The sequence below is a fragment of the Streptopelia decaocto genome (assembly GCF_964273445.1).
Source record: "Streptopelia decaocto genome assembly, chromosome: 1".
In the NCBI taxonomy this organism is placed as follows: Eukaryota; Metazoa; Chordata; class Aves; order Columbiformes; family Columbidae; genus Streptopelia; species Streptopelia decaocto.
The window spans coordinates 212,836,202-212,859,213 of record NC_138663.1 but is presented as its reverse complement, the minus strand read 5'-3'; the positions used below and the strand labels follow the sequence as shown (position 1 = coordinate 212,859,213).

General features: G+C 73.0%; 3 protein-coding genes across 6 annotated transcripts in view; 2 read left to right on the top strand and 1 right to left on the bottom strand.

Moving 5' to 3' along the window:
• APBB1 (amyloid beta precursor protein binding family B member 1) overlaps nt 1-23,012 on the bottom strand; it is a 73,061-nt gene that overhangs the window by 23,347 nt on the left and 26,702 nt on the right. The gene's annotated exons all lie outside the window — the stretch shown is intronic.
• Nucleotides 282-3,536, top strand: RRP8 (ribosomal RNA processing 8). 4 transcript variants are annotated; one of them, XM_082060506.1, is made up of 9 exons: nt 516-580; nt 653-824; nt 919-1,294; nt 1,363-1,492; nt 1,753-1,859; nt 2,433-2,529; nt 3,058-3,230; nt 3,333-3,383; nt 3,460-3,536. In XM_082060506.1, the coding sequence occupies exons 1-7, from the start codon at nt 530-532 to the stop codon at nt 3,166-3,168; spliced, it is 1,044 nt and encodes a 347-aa protein (XP_081916632.1). In that variant the 5' UTR covers nt 516-529; the 3' UTR covers nt 3,169-3,230; nt 3,333-3,383; nt 3,460-3,536. The 4 variants fall into 4 exon arrangements, with proteins under 4 accessions (XP_081916631.1, XP_081916632.1, XP_081916630.1 ...); XM_082060505.1 differs by lacking the exon at nt 516-580 and adding an exon at nt 282-433 and having other exon boundaries at nt 3,058-3,383; XM_082060504.1 differs by having other exon boundaries at nt 3,058-3,383.
• Nucleotides 3,619-21,603, top strand: LOC309437949 (F-box/WD repeat-containing protein 7-like). The gene is made up of 13 exons (XM_082048818.1): nt 3,619-3,761; nt 6,318-6,485; nt 14,209-14,511; nt 15,207-15,289; nt 15,599-15,737; nt 16,356-16,490; nt 16,574-16,697; nt 16,809-16,945; nt 17,994-18,107; nt 18,427-18,608; nt 19,390-19,615; nt 20,346-20,556; nt 21,141-21,603. Exons 1-13 carry the CDS (start codon nt 3,630-3,632, stop codon nt 21,407-21,409), a joined length of 2,223 nt encoding a protein of 740 aa, XP_081904944.1. The 5' UTR covers nt 3,619-3,629; the 3' UTR covers nt 21,410-21,603.

Sequence of the window (23,012 nt, the reverse complement as noted above, 5' to 3'; positions counted from 1 at the left end):
TCCGGCTCCGCGCCGCGGGCGGGGGCCGCGGGCGCGCGGGCAGCGGCGGGGGCGGCACCGGGCGCGGCGGCACCGGCACGAGCCCTGGGCGGGGAGCGGGGGCACCGGCCGGGGCGCACCGGGTGTGGGCGGAGCGAACCGCGTGTGGGAGGGGCGAACCGGGTGTGGGCGGGGCGAACCGGGTGTGGGCGGGGCGAACCGGGTGTGGGGGGCGAGCCGGGCAGCGGGCGGAGCGAACCGCGCCGGGCTGCTCGGCCTCCGGGCCGCAGGGGGCGTTACTTCCGCGGGTGCTGTCGCGGCCGCTCTGGGCGCCCGGCGGGCGCACGTGGGCACCGGTCGTGGTTGCGGCTCCCGGCCCGGGCAGCCCCGCGGCCGCCGCGCCATGTTCGCGGAACAGCAGCGGGACGGCGGGGCGCAGGGCCCGGGCCGGCCGGTAAGGAGTGCGCGCGGGGGGCCGGGCCGGTCCGGGGCGCGGGGGAGGTGACCGGCCCCTCGCCCTCCGCAGGGCGAGCCCCGCGGCCGCCGCGCCATGTTCGCGGAACAGCAGCGGGACGGCGGGGCGCAGGGCCCGGGCCGGCCGGTAAGGAGTGCGCGCGGGGGGCCGGGCCGGTCCGGGGCGCGGGGGAGGTGACCGGCCCCTCGCCCTCCGCAGGGCGCCGCCGCAGCACCGGGGAAACGGCGTCGGCGGCCGCCGGGACACAGCGCGGCCGAGCCCGGCAGGCGGCCCGGGAAGCGGAGACGGGCCGGCGGGCAGCGGGCGGCGGCGGAGGGGCGGCCGGCCGGGCCCGGGGAGCCGCCGCGGAGCGGGCAGCGCCCGGACACAGGTACCGGGGCCGCCCTGCGGCGGGGCCGGCCGGGCCTGCGGGGCCGCGGCGGGAGCCGGGACCGGCCGCCCTGACGTCCCTCTCGGCCCCCCAGGCGCGTCGGCTGAGCGGCCCCGGCCGAGCGCGGAGCCCCCGGCGCGGGGCCCGGGCGGGAGGCAGCGCGGGAACAAGCGGCGGCCGCAGAACGAGCCCCGGGCGGGCCCCGGCGGGGCGCGGGGCGCGGGAGCGGCGCTGCCCGGCGCGGGCTCGGGGCGCTCGGCGGCGCTGCGGGCGCGGATGGAGGAGCGGCTGCTGGGCGCCCGGTTCCGCTACATCAACCAGCAGCTCTACACGTCCAGCAGCCGCGACGCAGCGCGGCTCTTCCAGAGCGACCCCGAGGCCTTCGAGATCTACCACCGCGGCTTCGCCCGGCAAGTGGGGCGCTGGCCGGAGAACCCCGTGCAGCGCATCATCCGCTGCCTGCGGCGCCGGTGAGCGGGCGGACCGGGGACCCGGGCTGCTGAGCGGGAGGGGTGTCCTGAGCTCCCTCCCCCGCCAGGCCAGCCTCGCTCGTGGTGGCAGATTTTGGGTGCGGTGACTGCAAGATTGCGAGCAGCATCAAGAACAAGGTTCACTGCTTCGACCTGGTGCCTCTCAGCCCGCTGGTCACCGTCTGCGACATGGCCAAGGTGGGGCTGGGGGGCTGTGCGCTGCGGGGTGCGGGCTGGGGGGTGGACGTGGGGACAGGAGAGGGCGGTCGGGGCTCCTGGGCGCCAGAGGGGGCACGCGGCTGTTTGGGAAACTGGGGCACCTCCACCCGTGGGCTCCGCGGACAAGATGCGCCATCGAGCCCGAGGGCCTGGGGAGCGGGAGCGCGCGGAAGGGCTGCCTGGCCCCGTCACCATCCTCCTCCCGCTCCTGGGCGCGCGGCCTGGTTGGCGTGTGACAGGTGCCTCTGGCAGCCGAGTCGGTGGATGTCGCGGTGTTCTGCCTGGCGCTGATGGGCACCAACCTGCAGGAGATCCTGGAAGAGGCCAACCGTGTGCTGAAGCCCGGGTAGGCAGAGACGTGCGTGCCGGCTGTGCTGGGTGGGGGGCCGGGGGGCGGCGGGGTGCGCAGGGAGGGGCAGGCTGGGCTTTGGGAGGGGGTCAGGAGGTGCGGGGGTTCAGGAGGTGTTGGGGTGCACAGGGAGGGGCGGGCTGGCCTTTGGGCGGGGGGTCAGGAGGTGTCGGGGTGCGCAGGGAGGGGCGGGCTGGCCTTTGGGAGGGGGTCAGGAGGTGCGGGGGTTCAGGAGGTGTCAGGGTGCGCAGGGAGGGGCAGGCTGGCCTTTGGGTGGGGGTTCAGGAGGTGCGGGGGTTCAGGAGGTGTCAGGGTGCGCAGGGAGGGGCAGGCTGGCCTTTGGGCGGGGGGTCAGGAGGTGCGGGGGTTCAGGAGGTGTCGGGGTGCAGGGAGGGGCAGGCTGGCCTTTGGGCGGGGGGTCAGGAGGTGCGGGGGTTCAGGAGGTGTCGGGGTGCACAGGGAGGGGTGGGCTGGCCTTTGGGCGGGGCGTCAGGAGGTGTCAGGGTGCACGGGGGGGCCGTGCCACTGGAGCTGCCCGCGCTGCCGCGCTCAGGGCCGCGCTGTCCGCAGGGGCGCGCTGCTGGTGGCCGAGGTGGCCAGCCGCTTTGAGGACGTCCGCGCCTTTGTGAACGCCATGGCTCAGCTGGGCTTCAAGAGCGTCTCCAAGGTGCGTCCCCACGCCTGCTCTGCGCTGGGTGCGCTGGGAGCTGGGGGCCCCAGGAGGAGCCCCTGGTCCCCGGCAGCCGCAGAGCGCCCCTGGGGCTCGGGCAGCGGGGCAGCGCAGCCGGGCGCCGGCAGGGACCGCGGCCAGGGTGGTGGCAGGGTGTGGGGACAGGAGAGGACCCAGGGCACACTGGGGTGTGGGGCTGAGGGCTGGGGGGAGGTTTGAGGGGCCTGGGGCCAATGGGGCTGTGGTGCTTATTTCTTACAGAGTCTGGGGGACCTGGGGTCTGTGGGGTATGCGGTACTGGGGTCTGAAAGTGTGGTTGTGCGGGACCTGGGACCATCTGGGTTCTGGGACTCGGAGCACACGGGGGATGAGGAGCATGAGTTAGGGTAGGGGAGCAGGGGGCAGCCAGGGGCCATGGTGCTGGAGTTTGGGGTGGGTTGGTGTTCCTGGAGACCCCGGGAATGTGGGAGGGTTGGGGTTGGCAGTGGTGCTGGGGCCAGAGCTCCCCGGGCGCTGCTCCCGCAGGACCTCTCCAGCGCCTTCTTCTACCTGCTGGAGTTCGCCAAGACCGGGCCCCCCCGGGGCCGCCCCGCGCCCGGGCTGCGCCTGCGGCCGTGCCTGTACAAGCGCCGCTGAGGGCGGGGCTGAGCGCCAGGCCCCGCCCCTCGGCCCCGCCCACAGCCAGGCCTCGGCCCCGCCCCGCGCCTGCGGCCGTGCCTGTACAAGCGCCGCTGAGGGCGGGGCTGAGCGCCGCTCCGCCCCTCGGCCCCGCCCACAGCCAGGCCTCGGCCCCGCCCCGCGCCTGCGGCCGTGCCTGTACAAGCGCCGCTGAGGGCGGGGCTGAGCGCCAGGCCCCGCCCCTCGGCCCCGCCCCGCGCCTGCGGCCGTGTTTGTACAGGCGCCCCTGAGGGCGGGGCTGAGCGCCAGGCCCCGCCCACAGTCGGCCCCGCCACTCGGCCCCGCCCCGCGCAGGCGCGGTTCCCAATAAAGCTGCAGTTTCCTCACGGCTGCGGTGTTGGGGGCGGGGCGTGGGCGGAGCGCGGGGCGGGGCCGGCGGCGCCTGCGCAGTGCGCGGGGCCTGCTGGCGGTCGCTCGGGATGTCGGGGCCGGGCGGGCCGGGCCCCGGCGGGCCCAAGCTGGACATCAACCTGGCCGGCGCGGCCGAGCTGGAGGGCGCGCTCCGCGGCATCGGCCGCCGCCGGGCCCGCGGCATCGTGCGCAAGAGAGAGGTGCGGGCGCGGCGCTGCCGGGCGGGGCGGCGGCGCTCTGCGGGAGCGGTCCCGGCGGGGCCGGGCAGGAGCGGGGCGCCGCGGGGCAGCGGGCGGGCGGGAGCGCCGTGCCCGGGCCGGCCGGTGCTGCCGGGCCGGGGGCAGCCGCGTCCTGCGCTGCGGCCCCGCGGGCCCCGCGGGCGGGTCCGGCCGGCTGGCTGCGGCGGCGCGGGGCGGCAGCGCCGGCTCCTCGGGGTCCGCGGCCGGGCTGTCCCGCCGGCTCCGGGGCTGCTCCGGGCGACGGGCCGAGCAGCCGGGTGCTCCCCGCTGGGCCGGGATCGGGGCCGCCGGGATCCGCCGGGCGGGCCGGGGCCGCTCTGCGGCGGCTCCGCGGACGGGCCGGCCCGCTCCCGGGCTCCCGTGTCCCGGTTCCCGTGTCCCGGCTTCCCGTGTCCCGGCTTCCCGTGTCCCGGCTTCCCGTGTCCCGGCTTCCCGTGTCCCGGTTCCCGTGTCCCGGGCTCCCGTGTCCCGGGCTCCCGTGTCCCGGTTCCCGTGTCCCGGTCCGCGGGCGCTGCCGGGAGCAGCAAAGGGAGTTCCCGGCGGGGCAGGAAGGAGCAGCCGGGGCGGTGCGGTCACCGCGGGTGGGAACGGCGCCGCTCCGGGTGGCGATGAGCTGTCACTGGGAGGGGACAGCCGGGGAGGCGCCGGGCGGTATCACCGGTGACATGGCCGGGAGGTGAGCGGATCCCGGGCCGTGTCTGGGACGGTGAGCGGATCCCGGGCCGTGTCTGGGACGGTGAGCGGATCCCGGGCCGTGTCTCCATCACCGGGTGACATGGGCGGGACGGTGAGCGGGTCCCGGGCCGTGTCTGGGACGGTGAGCAGATCCCGGGCCGTGTCTGCTGTGGCGCTTTAGCAGCGACAGGAACGTTGGTGCCACCTTTTTGTCGCTGGTGCCACGGGGAGCCGGTGAGGTCCCGGCTGGGGCTCGGCGTGGGGCGCAGGAGGCAGAGGAGCGGGCAGGGCGTCGGGAAGGGCTGGAGAGGTCCCGGCTGGGGCTCAGCGTCGGGCGCAGGAGGCAGAGGAGTGGGCAGGGCGTCGGGAAGGGCTGGTGAGGTCCCGGCTGGGGTTCCACGTCGGGTGCAGGAGGCAGAGGAGCGGGCAGGGGGTCGGGAAGGGCTGGTGAGGTCCCGGCTGGGGCTCAGTGTCGGGCGCAGGAGGCAGAGGAGTGGGCAGGGCGTCGGGAAGGGCTGGTTTGACAAGGCCGGGCTGGGAGAGCTTGGCTGTTTTTGGCCTGGAAAGGCGGCTGAGAGGGGCAGGGTCACCCGCTATAAATACAATGGGAATGTAAACACCGTGGGCACGGAAGAGTAAAAGTCGCTTAAAAAAAGAGCGCTGGTCCGAGAACAGGTGAGGACGGGTCTGCCAAAATTGAGCCGATCGGTAGGGCTGCACTTCGGGGCAAACCCGTTCACAGGGGAGAAGCGGCAGGAGCGCCCTGAAACAACGCAGGTGAATTTGGGAGAGCAGTCGGAACCTTGTCTGGCGCTGGTGCCGGTGTGAGCGGACAAGGTGGATGTTTCCCGGGTCCTGCCCCTCGGCCGCCGGCCCCGCAGCCTTGAGGCCCCTCGGCCGCCGGCCCCGCGGGCTTGAGGCCCCTTGGGCTGGGGCGGGAGCTGCTCGGGGTGCGCGCGGCTCCAGGTCCCGCTGCGGCTCCAGGTCCCGCTGCGGCTCCAGGTCCCGCTGCGGCTCCGGGTCCCGCTGCGGCTCCAGGCAGCGCCTGCCCCGTTTGCAGCACCGCGGGGTCCTGCACACACGTGTCTGCAGGAGACGGGGCTGTTCCCGTCCCCGAGCTGCCGACGGGGCCGATCGACCGCCTGGGCCGGGAGCCCTCCGGGGCTCGGCTCGGCTCTGGGTCTTGGCTCCAGGCCTCAGCTCGGCTCTGGGTCTCAGCTCTGGGTCTCGGCTCAGCTCTGGGTTCCGGGTCTCAGCTCCAGGTGTCAGCTCAGCTCCAGGTGTCAGCTCAGCTCCAGGTGTCAGCTCAGCTCCAGGTGTCAGCTCTGCTTGGCTCCAGGTCTTGGCTCCAGGTCTCAGCTTAGTTCCAGGTCTTGGCTCCGGGTCTCAGCTCAGCTCCAGGTCTCAGCTCAGCTCTGGGTCTCAGCTTCGGGTCTCGGCTCGGCTTTAGGTCTCAGCTCAGCTCCAGGTCTCAGCTCAGCTCAGCTGGAGCCAGTTTCCCTTTCTGAGCTCTCGCCTGTGCTCTGTGCCGCCAGCGTGCGGAGCAGCTCTGTTCCTGCTCTCGCAGTTTTGCTCAGGGCAGGGGAGTGTGGGCACAGGAGGGGTTACGTGGGAAGGGCTTTTTGGGCAGGAGGCGCCCCCGCCCCTGGGACGGCAGCGATGGGGACTCGCTGTGCGCAGTCTGGCCCAGCTCCGGCCCCGAGCCGCTCCCCGTGCGGCCCAGGAGCGGTGGCTGCGAGGGGCGGGTGCGCGGCCGGGAAGGAGCCGGGAGGGACTGCGCCCGGTGCCGCTTGGGGCTGCTCTGGGCGTCCCGCTCCACGGCCGCTCTCACTTCTCTCGCAGGAACTGAAGGGCTTCAGCTCGCTCGATGATCTTCTGCACGTCAAAGGCATCACCACGCGCATCCTGGAGCTGAACAGCCAGCGCATGACGTGCAGGAGGAGGCCGAGCGGCGAGGAGGCAGCGAGGGCCAGCCCGGCTCCGCAGGACGGCAGCGCTGCGGCGCCCCAGGTGGGAACGGGGCTCCCTGCCGCGGGGGCAGCGCGGGGCGGGGGGTCTGCGCCGGGCCGGCCTCTGCGCTGGGATGGGGTCTGTGCTGGGCCAGCGCCAGGGGCTGCGCTGGGACAGGGACAGGGGCTGGGCTGGGGTCTGCGCTGGGACAGGGCCGGGGTCTGCGCTGGGACAGGGCCGGGGTCTGCACTGGGACAGGGCCAGGGGCTGCGCTGGGACAGGGACAGGGGCTGCGCTGGGACAGGGGCTGCGCTGGGACAGGGACAGGGTCTGTGCAGGGCCAGGGGCTGCGCTGGGACAGGGGCTGCGCTGGGGTCTGCGCTGGGACAGGGGCTGCGCTGGGGTCTGCGCTGGGACAGGGTCTGTGCCGGGCCGGGGTCTGCGCTGGTATGGGGTCTGTGCCGGGCCAGGGCCAGGGTCTGCGCCAGGCTGGGGTCTGCTCTGGTACGGGGTCTGTGCTGGGACAGGTCTGCGCTGGTATGGGGTCTGTGCCGGGCCAGGGCCAGGGTCTGCGCCAGGCCGGGGTCTGTGCCGGGCCAGGGCCAGGGTCTGCGCCAGGCTGGGGTCTGCTCTGGTACGGGGTCTGTGCTGGGACAGGTCTGCGCTGGTATGGGGTCTGTGCCGGGCCAGGGCCAGGGTCTGCGCCAGGCTGGGGTCTGCTCTGGTACGGGGTCTGTGCAGGGACAGGGTCTGTGCAGGGACAGGGGCTGCGCTGGGGTCTGCACTGGGACAGGGTCTGCGCCGGGCCGGGGTCTGCGCTGGTATGGGGTCTGTGCCGGGCCAGGGACAGGGTCTGCGCCAGGCCGGGGTCTGCTCTGGTACGGGGTCTGTGCTGGGACAGGTCTGCGCTGGTATGGGGTCTGTGCAGGGACAGGGACAGGGTCTGGGCCGGGGTCTGCGCTGGGACAGGTCTGTGCTGGGCCAGGGCCAGGGTTCGCACCAGGCCGGGGTCTGCGCTGGGACAGGTCTGCGCTGGGCTGGGGTCCGCACTGGGACAGGGACAGGGTCTGTGCAGGGACAGGGTTTGTGCTGGTACGGGGTCTGTGCTGGGACAGGGACAGGGTCTGCGCAGGGACAGGGACAGGGTCTGTGCTGGTATGGGGTCTGTGCAGGGACAGGGACAGGGTCTGCGCTGGGACAGGGACAGGGACAGGGTCTGTGCTGGTACGGGGTCTGTGCAGGGACAGGGACAGGGTCTGCGCAGGGACAGGGTCTGTGCTGGTATGGGGTCTGTGCAGGGACAGGGTCTGCGCTGGTACGGGGTCTGCGCTGGGACAGGGACAGGGTCTGCGCAGCCCCAGCAGCGCCGTGTCCGGTCACACCGCCAGCGGCCCGTCTGCTGGCCCTGGAGGTGGCAGCTGGCGCCGGGGACCGTCCTGCGGGGAGCCTGGGACAGTACGGCCGTGCTGGCGCTGCCGTGTCCCACGGTGTCCCCAGCGCAGAGCCGGCGCTGCCGTGTCCCACGGTGTCCAGAGCACAGAGCCGGCGCTGCCGTGTCCCACGGTGTCCCCAGCGCAGAGCCGGCGCTGCCGTGTCCCGCGGTGTCCGGAGCGCAGAGCCGGCGCTGCCGTGTCCCACGGTGTCCAGAGCACAGAGCCGGCGCTGCCGTGTCCCACGGTGTCCCCAGCGCAGAGCCGGCGCTGCCGTGTCCCGCGGTGTCCAGAGCACAGAGCCGGCGCTGCCGTGTCCCGCGGTGTCCAGAGCGCAGAGCCGGCGCTGCCGTGTCCCACGGTGTCCGGAGCGCAGAGCCGGCGCTGCCGTGTCCCACGGTGTCCCCAGCACAGAGCCGGCGCTGCCGTGTCCCGCGGTGTCCAGAGCACAGAGCCGGCGCTGCCGTGTCCCACGGTGTCCCCAGCACAGAGCCGGCGCTGCCGTGTCCCGCGGTGTCCCCAGCACAGAGCCGGCGCTGCCGTGTCCCGCGGTGTCCGGAGCGCAGGGCCGGCGCTGCCGTGTCCCACGGTGTCCGGAGCGCAGAGCCAGCACTGCCGTGTCCCACGGTGTCCAGAGCGCAGAGCCGGCGCTGCCGCGTCCCGCGGTGTCCGGAGCACAGAGCCGGCGCTGCCGTGTCCCGCGGTGTCCCCAGCACAGAGCCGGCGCTGCCGTGTCCCACGGTGTCCGGAGCATAGAGCCGGCGCTGCCGTGTCCCGCGGTGTCCGGAGCACAGAGCCGGCGCTGCCGTGTCCCGCGGTGTCCGGAGCACAGAGCCGGCGCTGCCGTGTCCCACGGTGTCCGGAGCATAGAGCCGGCGCTGCCGTGTCCCATGGTGTCCCCGAGCGCAGAGCCGGCGCTGCCGTGTCCCACGGTGTCCGGAGCGCAGAGCCGGCGCTGCCGTGTCCCACGGTGTCCCCAGCGCAGAGCCGGCGCTGCCGTGTCCCGCGGTGTCCAGAGCGCAGAGCCGGCGCTGCCGTGTCCCACGGTGTCCCCAGCACAGAGCCGGCGCTGCCGTGTCCCACGGTGTCCGGAGCACAGAGCCGGCGCTGCCGTGTCCCGCGGTGTCCGGAGCACAGAGCCGGCGCTGCCGTGTCCCGCGGTGTCCGGAGCACAGAGCCGGCGCTGCCGTGTCCCACGGTGTCCGGAGCATAGAGCCGGCGCTGCCGTGTCCCACGGTGTCCAGAGCGCAGAGCCGGCGCTGCCGCGTCCCGCGGTGTCCGGAGCACAGAGCCGGCACTGCCGTGTCCCACGGTGTCCGGAGCATAGAGCCGGCGCTGCCGTGTCCCACGGTGTCCGGAGCACAGAGCCGGCGCTGCCGTGTCCCGCGGTGTCCGGAGCACAGAGCCGGCGCTGCCGTGTCCCGCGGTGTCCGGAGCACAGAGCCGGCGCTGCCGTGTCCCACGGTGTCCGGAGCGCAGAGCCGGCGCTGCCGTGTCCCGCGGTGTCCGGAGCACAGAGCCGGCGCTGCCGTGTCCCGCGGTGTCCGGAGCACAGAGCCGGCACTGCCGTGTCCCACGGTGTCCGGAGCATAGAGCCGGCGCTGCCGTGTCCCACGGTGTCCGGAGCACAGAGCCGGCGCTGCTGTGTCCCGCGGTGTCCGGAGCGCAGAGCCGGCGCTGCCGTGTCCCGCGGTGTCCGGAGCGCAGAGCCGGCGCTGCCGTGTCCCGCGGTGTCCCCAGCACAGAGCCGGTGCTGCAGTGTCCCGCGGGGCTGCGGTGTCCCCGAGCGCAGAGCCGGCGCTGCCGTGTCCCACGGTGTCCCTGAGCGCAGAGCCGGCGCTGCCGTGTCCTGCGGTGTCCCCAGCACAGAGCCGGCGCTGCCGTGTCCCGCGGGTCTGCGGTGTCCCTGAGCGCAGAGCCAGCGCTGCCGTGTCCCGCGGGGCTGCGGTGTCCCCGGGCGCAGAGCCCGGCCTGGCGCTCCCTGGGCTGTGACACCCGTGCCGCGGTGTCCCTGACAGGGGCGGTGCCGACGGGCAGTGCGGTGCGTGGGCTCCAGGCACCGCGGGGAGGTCCCTCGCTCATCGCAGCCGGCAGACGGGGCGCGGAGAGACCGTCGTCCCTGGGCCGGCAGCGGGGGCGGCCGCGTCCGTGCGTCCTGCCGAGGCCCCTGCCGTCTGCCCGTCTGCGGGACGGTGCTGTGGCGCTGCGGTGCTGGTTGGCCCTGGCCAGCGTGTCCGCGGTGGGGCCGGGGCGGGCGGGGCTGCGGCGGGGCTGGCGCGGGAAGGGGTGTCACCGCGGGGGCGCCGGCGCCGGCACTGCCCCTGCCCGCAGCGCGGCCGCTGCCGCCAGACCGGGCCTGGCCGCTCTGTGCGGGCTGCGGGGGGTGCGGGGAAGGGCTCAGCGCCCCGAGCCGGGTGTGCGGGGGGCGTGGGCTGTGCCCCTCGCGTGAGCGCAGCACAGAGGCCCCGACTGACTGTGCGCTGTGACACGGTGACCAGCGTGGCTGACTGACCGTGCGGTGTAACGGGGTGACCGGTGCGACTGACTGTGCGCTGTGACACGGTGACCAGCGTGGCTGACTGACCGTGCGGTGTAACGGGGTGACCGGTGCGACTGACTGTGCGCTGTGACACGGTGACCAGCGTGGCTGACTGACCGTGCGGTGTAACGGGGTGACCGGTGCGACTGACTGTGCGCTGTGACACGGTGACCAGCGTGGCTGACTGACCGTGCGGTGTAACGGGGTGACCGGTGCGACTGACTGTGCGCTGTGACACGGTGACCAGCGTGGCTGACTGACCGTGCGGTGTAACGGGGTGACCGGTGCGACTGACTGTGCGCTGTGACACGGTGACCAGCGTGGCTGACTGACCGTGCGGTGTAACGGGGTGACCGGTGCGACTGACTGTGCGCTGTGACACGGTGACCAGCGTGGCTGACTGACCGTGCGGTGTAACGGGGTGACCGGTGCGACTGACTGTGCGCTGTGACACGGTGACCAGCGTGGCTGACTGACCGTGCGGTGTAACGGGGTGACCGGTGCGACTGACTGTGCGCTGTGACACGGTGACCAGCGTGGCTGACTGACCGTGCGGTGTAACGGGGTGACCGGTGCGACTGACTGCGTGGTGTAACAGGGTGACCAGTGCGACTGACTGTGCACTGTGACACGGTGACCAGTGTGACTGGGTGCTGTGACGGGGTGACTGGTGTGACTGACTGGGTGGTGTGACGGGGTGACTGGTGTGACTGACTGGGTGGTGTGACGGGGTGACTGGTGTGACTGACTGGGTGGTGTGACGGGGTGACCAGTGTGACTGACTGGGTGGTGTGACGGGGTGACCGGTGTGACTGACTGGGTGGTGTAATGGGGTGACTGGCCTCACTGGGTGATGTGAAGCGTGACCAGTGTGACTGAGTAATGTAACAGGGCGACCAGCGTGACAGGGTGACTAGTGTGACTGACTATGCAGTGTGACCAGTGTGACAGGGCGCTGTGATGGTGTGACCGGTGTGACAGGGCGCTGTGACGGGGTGACCAGCGTCACTGGGCACTGTGACGGGGTGACCAGCCTCACTGGGTGCCGTGATGGGGTGACCAGTGTCACTGGGCGCTGTGATGGGGTGACCAGTGTCACTGGGTGCTGTGACGGGGTGACCAGTGTCACTGGGCGCTGTGACGGGGTGACCAGTGTCACTGGGTGCTGTGACGGGTGACCAGCCTCACTGGGTGCTGTGACGGGTGACCAGTGTCACTGGGTGCTGTGACGGGTGACCAGTCTCACTGGGTGCTGTGACGGGGTGACCGGTGTCACTGGGTGCTGTGACGGGGTGACCGGTGTGACAGGGTGCTGTGATGGGGTGACCAGTGTCACTGGACGCTGTGACGGGTGACCAGTGTCACTGGGTGCTGTGACGGGGTGACCGGTGTCACTGGGTGCTGTGACGGGGTGACCAGTGTCACTGGGTGCTGTGACGGGGTGACCAGTGTCACTGGGTGCTGTGACGGGGTGACCGGTGTCACTGGGTGCTGTGACGGGGTGACCAGTGTCACTGGGTGCTGTGACGGGGTGACCGGTGTCACTGGGCGCTGTGACGGGGTGACCATTCTGCTGTGCTGGGGGTCCCGGGCTGGTGCTCAGCACACGCTGGTTCCTGAGCGCGGGTGAACCCGGCCCTGGCCGCGCTGGCCGCGGCGCCTCGGAGCAGCAGGACCGTTCCTCCCGGCCGCATCCTGCGCGGTGCCCAACCCCCCTCCCTCTGCCGCAGTGTTCCTGCGCCGTTTGGGTCGTTCGGGAGGAGGTTGAGCAGACCCCCCGCTCTTGGGCGTCCCGCTGGGAGTGCGGGTCGGGCGCCGCAGGACCCGAGGGCATCAGCGCGGGGCCGCGGTATCAGCGCGGGGGTCGCGGTATCAGCGCAGGATCACGGTATCAGCGCGGGGACGCGGTATCAGCGCGGGGTCGCGGTATCAGCGCGGGGTCGCGGTATCAGCGCAGGATCACGGTATCAGCGCAGGATCACGGTATCAGCGCAGGATCACGGTATCAGCGCGGGGTCGCAGCATCAGCGCGGGGTCACGGTATCAGCGCGGGGTCGCAGTATCAGCGCGGGGATCACGGTATCAGCGCAGGGTCGCGGTATCAGCGCGGGGCCGCGTTGCCTCCCTGCTCGCGGATCCTCCAGGGCCGAGTGTGCCGCTCCTGGGCGCTGCAGCGGCTGCTCTGGCGCAGCCCCGTGCTGGCGGGCGCTGCAGCGGCTTCTCTGGTGCAGCCCCATGCCGGCGGGCGCTGCAGCGGCTGCTCTGGTGCAGCCCCATGCCGGCGGGCGCTGCAGCGGCTGCTCTGGCGCAGCCCCATGCCGGCGGGCGCTGCAGTGGCTGCTCTGGTGCAGCCCCGTGCCGGCGGGCGCTGCTCTGCCCGGGGGTGCTGAGCTCCGCTCCGGTGCTGGAGCGCACCTGGTCTGTGTGTCCAGCGCAGCGAGTGACACGTGTCGCGCCGGGCACTGTCCTGTTCTTCACACCTGCCCGAGCGTCAGCCTGAGGGCGTAATCAGGAGAGGTTCCATCTGCTTCCGCGCCACGAACAAGGCGAACGCCGAGTGCCGCGTTTGGCACGCGCTGTGGGTGCGCCGAGGCCAGCAGCACCCCCGCGGCGTCCCCGGCGCTGCAGTGGAGCCGCTGGGCGCCGAGCGGTGCCGAGCGGTGCTGAGCGGTGCCGAGCGGTGCTGAGCGGCGCTGAGCGGGCCCCGTGAGCACGGCCACGTGGCTCAGTCTGTCGGTGTCTGCGCTCTGACTGCGGCGCTTCAGGGAACAAACGCAGCTCTTCTGAAGGGGCTGTTGGCAGCGGGTCTGGTCAGTGGGTGCGGAACGGCGCCCCGCCGTTCACCACGGCCCCGCCGCTCACCACGAACCCGCCGCTCACCACGAACCCGCCGTCCTGTGCCGCGGTCACGCTCAGGTTGCGTGAGGGGGTTCTGCTGCCTCCCCCTTTCGCGCACCCGCCACGCTCCCCTTGTTCCCGTGGTGTCTCCCCAGCCCAAGCTTTCCCAGCGCGCTGCTGCAGCCACCGCGCTGCCCCCGCTGCTCTGTGGGCGCTGAGGGCGGGTGACCTTGCGCTGCCGGCGGGGCCGCGCGCGGCGCCTTGGACGCGGCTCCTGCTGCGGCGCGGGGCTGCGGCTGCTGCTCCTGCTGCTCCTGCTGCTGCTGCTGCTCCTGCGGCTGCTGCCGCTGCTGCTGCTTCCTCCGGGCGGTCACCGCGTGCTGCTGCTGCTTTAAATGTTTTCCTGGTGTCGCTCCCCGTGCTGTTCCCGGGGAGGGGCTGTGGGGGCGTGTGGGACAGGCGCTGGAGCAGCCGTGACCGGGTGGTGCTGGCCGGGCGCTGGTTGGAGCGCAGCCGGTGCCCCCGCTCCGGCACGGGGCCCTGCCCGGCGCGGCCGCCGCAGGGGGACAGCTGGGCCTGGGGCGTCCCTGCGCCGGGACGTGGCGCTGCAGCTGGTGCTGCTCGCGTGGCCGCTGCTCCCGCCGGGCGCGGAGCCGCCCGAGGCCGCGCCGGAGCCGCGGAGCGGGGCTGGGAAGTGACGTGGCACCACGTGGTGCCCAGCGCGGCTGCCGGTGACCCCGGAGAGCCCCGGCCTTGGTGACCCCGAGAGCCCCGGCCTTGGTGACCCCGAGAGCCCCGGCCTTGGTGACCCCGGAGAGCCCTGGCCTTGTGTCCCTCCAGCTCTCCAGCATGTCCCCTCCGGTCCCCAGCGTGTCCCCCAGCCGGGAGCACCCCGAGAGCCGGGGCGCAGGGCGGCAGCAGGCAGACAGACAGACAGACAGACAGCCACCCTGACCCGCCTCTCGCTGTGTCGCAGGCGGTGGCCGAGCAGGACGCACCGGGCCCCTGGGAGCCGGAGCGCCCCGGGAAGGGCAGCCCGGGCCCGGGGGGCGATGGCTCCAGCTCCAGCGGGCAAGGGGCACCGGAGCCCGTCAGCTCCACGGCCTGCAGGGAGCAGGAGGAGGAGGAGGAGGAGGAGGAGGAGGAAGAGGAGAGCTGCGGCAGCGAGGACGGGGAGGACAGCAGCAACGTCTACTTCTATTACACCCTCGGGGAGCGCTGGATCGACTACCTGCAGCGCACGGAGGACGGGGGGCTCCTCCGCCACGCGCGGCCCAAGGTGAGCGGGGCGAGCGCTGCGGCCGGGGGCTGTGTGTGCGGAGCCGGCGCGGACACACGTCTGCGGGCGTCCTGGGGCCCGGCGGCCTCAGAGCCTCCCGGCCCCCGCTGCAGTGCCAGGCAGGCCCGGTGCGTGCCGGCTGCGGCTGCCGCTGCAGACCCAGGGCCTGCCGGGGAGCGCAGCTGCGCGCCGGGGACTCCGCGCTGCCGGCGGCGCTGGGCAGCGCTTGGGAGGCACCGCCACGGCCTGTCCCAGCACCGCTGGCTGTCCCAGCACCTCCACAGCCTGTCCCAGCACCGCTGGCTGTCCCCATCCCTGCGGAGCCACCCCATGTGGCACCGGGGTCCCCGCGTCCTGCAGAGCCTGAGCTGGGGTGGCTCTATGACTCTCCCATGGCAGCTGCTGCTCTGCCGGCTCTGGGGCTCGGTGGCTGCCGCTCGCCGCGCGGGTCCCAAGCGTGGGCACGGCCCTGCCATGCGGCTCTGCCGCTGCGGCTCCGGCACGGGCAGCGGGTGTGCCAGGCCGGCTCTGCCGCTGCGGCTCCGGCACAGGCGGCGGGTGTGCCAGGCCGGCTCTGCCGCTGTGGCTCCGGCACGGGCGGCGGGTGTGCCAGGCCGGCTCTGCCGCTGCGGCTCCGGCACAGGCGGCGGGTGTGCTGTGCCGCGCTCCCGCCGCCGTCACCGCCTCTCTCGCAGATGAAGCGCAAGTCGGAGAACGGCCCGGACGGCCGGGCCCTGTCCCCGGGGAAGAAGCTGTGCAAGGGCTCCGAGTACAGCAGGTGAGGCGGGTGCTGGGCCCAGGTGGCGCGGGGCGGGACCCCTCCTGCCAGCCCCCTCCTTGGGCATCTCCAACACCGTCTGGGCGGCCCTGCTGGGGGGCTGCACCAGCCGAGCTCCGGAGGCGCCTCCAGCCCCCACCAGCCCGTGTGTGTGTGCAGGGGGCGCGGGGTGCGGCGCGTCCCGCGGGGGGTGGGACGGGCAGGGGTGCTGGAGCCCGGCAGCGGGCGGCTCGCGGGGACCCGAGTCCCTGCGCTGCCCGGCCGCGGCGCCGGAGCGTCTCACCTCGGCCTGTGTGTGTGCACGTGCAGGACGCTGGGCCCCTGCACGCCCAGCCCCACCACCACCTTCGGGGACCTGCGCAACGCCCAGGCCGGGCCGGCGCGCCGGCGCCGCATCCCCGCGGTGCTGCCGCCGCCCGAGCTGCAGGACTGGCTGCGCACCTTCCAGGTGGGCCCGGCCGCCGCGCGGGGGGCATGGGGGGCCGGGCGGGCAGGGTTGGGGCCTGCGGGGGGTTCTGGGGAGTTCCCGGCTCCAGAACAGGAGCATGGGTGGGCGCTGGCCCCTGGGCCTGGAGGGGCGCTGCTTTGTCTGCCGGCACACGGCACCGCGTCCCCTCCGGGTGACTCACGGCGCTCCCAGCTGTGCCCCATGGCTGCTCTGTGCAGATCTGGGGCGATCGGGGCCCGGCCAGCGCGTCGAGCTGTGCTGGCTGGTGTCTGCGGGGCCGGGCTGGGGACGGGGGACGGGCTGGGACAAGGGACAGGGGCTGGGGACAGGGGACGGGCTGGGACAAGGGACAGGGGCTGGGGTGGGGGACAGGGGCTGAGGACAGGGGACAAGGGCCAGGATAGGGGCAGGGGACATGGGCCGGGGTGGGGGACGGGGGCTGGAACAAGGGACAGGGGCTGGGACAAGAGACGGGAGCTGGAGTGGGGGACAGGGCCTGGGGACAGGGGACAGGGGCCAGCATGGGGGACAGAGGACAGGGGCTGGGGTCGGGCGCTGAGCGGAGCCGCGGGAGCCTGTCGCGTGTGCGGGTGTCGTGACTGGTGTCCCCGTCCCCAGCGGTGGAGCGGCCCGGAGAAGCTGCTGGCGCTGGACGAGCTCATCGACCGCTGCGAGCCCTCCCAGATCAAGTACATGATGCAGGTCATTGAGCCGCAGTTCCAGAGGGATTTCATCTCCCTGCTGCCCAAGGAGGTGAGCGGGGCGGGGACGGGCTGGCCCGGCACCGGGGAGCAGCCCCGAGCGCCGTGCCCGTGCCAGCGCGTGCCCTCCCGCAGCTGGCGCTCTACGTGCTGTCGTTCCTGGAGCCGCGGGACCTGCTGCGCGCGGCGCAGACCTGCCGCTACTGGCGCGTCCTGGCCGAGGACAACCTGCTGTGGCGGGAGAAGTGCCGCGAGGAGGGTAAGAGCCCTGCGTGCCGCGCTGTGGCCGGGGCGGCCGCGGCACCGCGCTGCGCTGCACGGGGCGCGCGCCGCTGCGTGCTGCTGGGCACCCGCTGCGTCCCCTCCGCAGGCATCGAGGAGCCCTTGAACCTGCGCAAGCGGCGCCTGCTCAGCCCCGGCTTCATGTACAGCCCCTGGAAATTCGCCTTCATGCGGCAGCACAAGATCGACATGAACTGGCGCAGCGGGGAGCTCAGGGCCCCCAAGGTGGGTGCCTGGGGGGTCCCCGGGGGACCCGCGCGCGGGAGCTGTGCGGGAGGAGGCTGGCGCAGGAAGGGGCGGCGGAGAAATACCCACGACCACCGAGAATGCTGGAAGTGCCTCAGGAAGAGACTGGCACGTGTGGCCCGTCCTCAGGAGCACAGGCCAGGCACGGCCGCTGGCAGCACGGGAGCTTGAGGCCCCGCAGCTGTGGCTCCTGCGGCTCCTGCTCCAGGTCCCGCGCAGCTTGGGGCTCTCCCACGGCTCCCGTTCAGGTCCCGCGCAGCTCGGGGCTCTCCCACGGCTCCCGTTCAGGTCCCGCGCAGCTCGGGGCTCTCCTGCGGCTCCAGCTCCTGCTCAGGTCCTGCGCAGTTCGGGGCTCGCCCGCGGCTCCTGTTCAGGTCCCACACAGCTCAGGGCTCTCCCGCGGCTCCTGTTCAGGTCCCGCACAGCTCGGGGCTCTCCCGCGGCTCCTGTTCAGGTCCCGCACAGCTCGGGGCTCTCCCGCGGCTCCTGTTCAGGTCCCGCACAGCTCGGGGCTCCCGCGGCTCCGGCTGCTCCGGCGCTGCCGCCGGGCAAGGCTGTGGTTCCGCGGCACAGGAGGGTCCCGGGCCCCGGGCAGGGGGTTCGTCCCCTCGGCCCGTCCCGCAGCGGCCGCGGCCCCAGGAGCGGGGCCCCGCGGCTCAGCCCGGCCGGCCCGGTGCGGAGTCCCGGGGCCGGTTTGTCCCGCCCGAGGCCCCGGGGCCGTGCAAGGCGGGTGAGCAGAGCCCGGCCCCGCTGCTCCGCCGGGAGCGGCCCCGTCCCGCTCCGCCGGGGCCGCGGGTCCCCGGCCCCTGAGCTCGACAGCTTCAGTGGCCTTAACCGCCACAAGGGCCCCTCCATGTTCTGGGGTCCCCGTGCAGCCCACTGTCCCCCAGCCCCGCAGAGGAGCAGCAGGGAGGTGACAGGTGTGACAGGGACCGTCTGTTCGTCCCCCCGCCTCCCCGCCGCTCCGAGGTTCCCCCGCGGGCTCTGGGCCGCCCTCGCCTCCCTCCGCGCTCGTTGTCCCGCGCAGGTGCTGAAGGGGCACGACGACCACGTCATCACCTGCCTGCAGTTCTGCGGCAACCGCATCGTCAGCGGCTCCGACGACAACACGCTCAAGGTGTGGTCGGCGGTCACCGGCGAGGTGAGGGGCCGGGCGCGCAGCGCGGCGGGAGGGCTGGTCCTGCGCTGGGGGGCCCGCGGCTGCGGGGGGCGGGAGAGCTGCGGGTGTGCGGTGACGAGCGAGCGGGGTTTTCACGCTCCGGGAGATCCAGGAGGGCAGGAGCTCCACAGGCTCAGAAGAGCCGGTGCTCATGATACGGGGGCTCCGGTGGGGGCTGCGTCTGTCCCGGAGGGGTGGGCTGGCGACCCCGGGCCTCACGCGTCCCCACGCGCGGCTCGTCCCGTCCCCGTCCCCGTCCCCGCCGGCCGCTCCCCACCAGCGTGTCGCCCGTCCCGCGCAGTGCGTGCAGACGCTGGTGGGGCACACGGGCGGCGTGTGGTCGTCCCAGATGAGGGACAGCGTCGTCATCAGCGGCTCCACGGACCGGACGCTCAAAGTGTGGAACGCGGACACGGGCGAGTGCGTGCACACGCTGTACGGGCACACGTCCACGGTGCGCTGCATGCACCTGCACGGCAGCAGGTACGGGCACACGGCCGCGGTGTGCTGCATGCACCTGCACGGCAGCAGGTACGGGCACACGGCCGCGGTGCGCTGCATGCACCTGCACGGCAGCAGGTACGGGCACACGGCCGCGGTGCGCTGCATGCACCTGCACGGCAGCAGGTACGGGCACACGGCTGCGGTGCGCTGCATGCACCTGCACGGCAGCAGGTACGGGCACACGTCCACGGTGCGCTGCATGCACCTGCACGGCAGCAGGTACGGGCGCGCGGCTGCAGCTGCTCCGGCCCCGCAACGGGCACGCGGGGGTGTCGAAGCGGTGGGGGCCTGGGCCTGTCTGTGGCAGGATTTAAAAGGGGCCATAAGAAAGATGGGGACAGACTTTTGAGCAGGACCTGTTGTGACAGGACAAGGGGTGATGGGTTAAACTAAAGGAGGGAGATTGAGGCTGGATATAAGAAATTGTTGCCCTGAGGGCGGTGAGAGCCTGGTCCAGGTTGGCCAGAGAGGTGGTGGCTGAACCATCCCTGAGACACCCCAGGCCAGGCTGGACGGGGTCTGAGCACCCTGAGCTGTGACGATGTCCCTGCCGTGGTGGGGGCACTGGGGGGCGGGACGGTCCCTGAGCACAGAGCTCCGTGGTTCTGCGATGAGGGCGGGTGGAGCTGCGGGGCTGTGGGGCTGGGGCTCTGCAGCTGCAGGTGCCGCGTGGGACGGGTCCCGCACGCCGGGCTGGGGCCGCCCCGCAGCTCGTGTGCCCGGGTGGCCCGATGGGCTCCGAGCGCGTCCTCGCCCGCAGGGTCGTGAGCGGCTCCCGCGACGCCACCCTGCGGCTCTGGGACATCGAGACGGGGCAGTGCCTGCACGTGCTGATGGGGCACGTGGCCGCCGTGCGCTGCGTGCAGTACGACGGCAACAAGGTGGTGAGCGGCGCCTACGACTACACGGTGAAGGTGTGGGACCCCGAGAGCGAGAGCTGCACGCACACGCTGCAGGGGCACACCAACCGCGTCTACTCCCTGCAGGTGAGGCCCGGCCGCCCCCTCCGCCCGCGCCGCGGGGACACACGGACCGTGTGGGGGACACACGGACCACGGGGACACACGGACCGCACAGGGGACACACGGACCACGGGGACACACGGACTGCAGGGACACACGGACCGCACAGGGGACACACGGACCATGTGGGGGACACACGGACCACGGGGACACACGGACCACGGGGACACACGGACCGTGTGGGGGACACACGGACCACGGGGACACACGGACCACGGGGACACACGGACCGTGTGGGGGACACACGGACCACGGGGACACACGGACCGTGTGGGGGACACACGGACCACGGGGACACACGGACCACGGGGACACACGGACCGCACAGGGGACACACGGACTGCGGGGACACACGGACCGCACAGGGGACACACTGACCACACAGGGGACACACGGACTGCAGGGACACACTGACCATGTGGGGGACACATGGACCGTGCGGGGGACACACGGACTGTGCGGGACACACAGACTGTCTGGGACCCGCACGCACAGCACAGGGACACACACACCTGGCTTAGGCCGGGGCTCCCTCTCCCCTGGGTTAGGCCGGGGCTCCCTCTCCCCAGGTTAGGCCCACATGTGCCATGGTGCTGGTCTATGGTGGTTTGCTGGTCTCCATGTGCCGTGGGTGCTGGTCTGTGGTGGTTTGCTGGTCTCCATGTGCCGCGGGCGCTGGTCCGTGTCTCCGCAGTTCGACGGGACCCACATCGTGAGCGGCTCCCTGGACACGTCGATCCGCGTGTGGGACGTGGAGAGCGGGAACTGCCTGCACACGCTCATGGGGCACCAGTCGCTCACCAGCGGCATGGAGCTGCGGGACAACATCCTCGTGTCCGGCAACGCCGACTCCACCGTCAAGATCTGGGACATCAAGACGGGGCAGTGCCTGCAGACACTGCAGGGTGAGCGCGGGGGGCGCCGGAGCCACATGTGGGGGTGCGGGGCAGATGTGGGGGTGCGGGGCAGATGTGGGGGCATGGGGCAGATGGGGGACGCGGGGCAGATGTGGGGGCGTGGGGCAGAGGTGTTGGTGCGGTGCAGATGTGGGGTCGGAGGGCAGATGTGGCGGTGCCGGAGCAGGGCTGGTCGCCGCAGCCAGATGTGGTGACACAGGGCAGATGTGGGGTTGCCGGGCAGACGTGGCGGCACGGGGCAGATGTGGCAGTGTGGGACAGATGTGGTGGTGTGGGGCAGATGTGGCGGCGTGCGGCTGATGTGGGGGCTTGGTGCAGAGGTGTTGGTGTGGGGCAGATGTGGGGTCGAGGGGCAGATGTGGCGGTGCCGGAGCACGGCTGGTCACCACAGCCACATGTGGGGCTGTGTGGCAGATGTGGGGGCACAGGGCAGATGTGAGGGCGCCGGAGCAGGGTGGTTGCTGCAGCCAGATGTGGGGTCGTGGGCCAGACGTGGCGTCACGGGGCAGACGTGGCGGTGCCGGGCAGGTGTTCCCCGCGGGGGCGCGGGGCTGACGGACCCCCCCTCGCAGGGCCCAGCAAGCACCAGAGCGCCGTGACCTGCCTGCAGTTCAGCTCCAAGTTCGTGGTGACCAGCTCCGACGACGGCACCGTCAAGCTCTGGGACCTCAAGACGGGCGAGTTTGTGCGCAACCTGGTGGCGCTGGAGAGCGGGGGCAGCGGGGGCGTGGTGTGGCGCATCCGCGCCTCCAACACCAAGCTGGTGTGCGCCGTGGGCAGCCGCAACGGCACGGAGGAGACCAAGCTGCTGGTGCTGGACTTCGACGTGGACCTGAAGTGAGCCCGGCGGGGCCGGGCGCGGGTCCGCGGGCCGGGAGCGGCGGCTCGTGGTGGGGCTGGACCCCCCGCTGCCCCCCGCTGTAAATACCGCTGCGGCTGTCCGGGCCTTATTTATATCGTGTGGCTCCCGCGGGGAGGCGCCCGGCGGCGCTGCACAGCATGTTTTGTACACTAATAGAGCCATTTATTTCTGTACCTGGGGCCTGCTTCTGCGCCCCCGCGGTCCTGGAGCTGCCCCCCCCCAGGCCCTGAGCTGCCCCCACAGTCCCTGAGCTGCCCCCGCAGTCCCTGAGCTGCCCCCCCACAGTGCCTGCGCTGCCCCCCCCGCGGTCCCTGAGCTGCCCCCCGTGGTCCCTGAGCTGCCCCCCCGCAGTGCCTGAGCTGCCCCCACAGTGCCTGAGCTGCCCCCCCGCAGTCCCTGCGCTGCCCCCCGCAGTGCCTGCGCTGCCCCCCCGCAGTCCCTGAGCTGCCCCCCCGCGGTCCCTGAGCTGCCCCCCCCGCAGTCCCTGAGCTGCCCCCCCGCAGTCCCTGAGCTGCCCCCCCACAGTGCCTGAGCTGCCCCCCCACGGTCCCTGAGCTGCCCCCGTGGTCCCTGAGCTGCACCCCGCAGTGCCTGAGCTGCACCCACAGTCCCTGAGCTGCCCCCCCCGCAGTCCCTGAGCTGCCCCCCCGCAGTGCCTGAGCTGCCCCCCGCAGTGCCTGAGCTGCCCCCCGCAGTGCCTGAGCTGCCCCCCCGCAGTCCCTGAGCTGCACCCACAGTCCCTGAGCTGCCCCCCGCAGTGCCTGAGCTGCCCCCGCGGTCCCTGAGCTGCCCCCCCGCGGGAGCTGCTGCGGCGCGGTGCAGCCCGTGGGCTGCAGGCAGAGGGGGGAGCGCGCAGCCGTCCCCAGCACCTCCGGCCCCGGGACCCGCTCGTCCCGCGCACCCGTGTCCCTGTGTGGGCGCCCCTCCCCGCCGTCCCGCGGCCGGGCCCCGCTCTGCGTTCCGGCCGCGCCGCTCACTGGCCATTGCACCGGGGCCGAGCGCGGGGACGTCTGACCCTGAGCAAGGCGGCAGGTGACACCAGGTCGGGGGGGAGTGCTGATCTGCAGCGGCAGGACGGACGGACAGACGGGTCTGGGTGGGACGGACAGAGGGGTCTGGGCAGGACGGACGGACAGAGGGGTCTAGGCAGGACGGACGTACAGACGGGTCTGGGCAGGACGGACGTACAGAGGGGTCTGGGCGGGACGGACGGACAGAGGGGTCTGGGCGGGACAGACATACAGAGGGGTCTGGGCAAGATGGACAGACAGAGGGGTCTGGGCGGGACGGACGGACAGAGGTGTCTGGGCGGGACGGACGGACAGAGGGGTCCAGGCGGGACGGACGTACAGAGGGGTCCGGGCGGGATGGACGGACAGACGGGTCTGGGTGGGACGGACAGAGGGGTCTGGGCAGGACGGACGGACAGAGGGGTCTAGGCAGGACGGACGTACAGACGGGTCTGGGCAGGACGGACGTACAGAGGGGTCTGGGCGGGACGGACGGACAGAGGGGTCTGGGCGGGACAGACATACAGAGGGGTCTGGGCAAGATGGACAGACAGAGGGGTCTGGGCGGGACG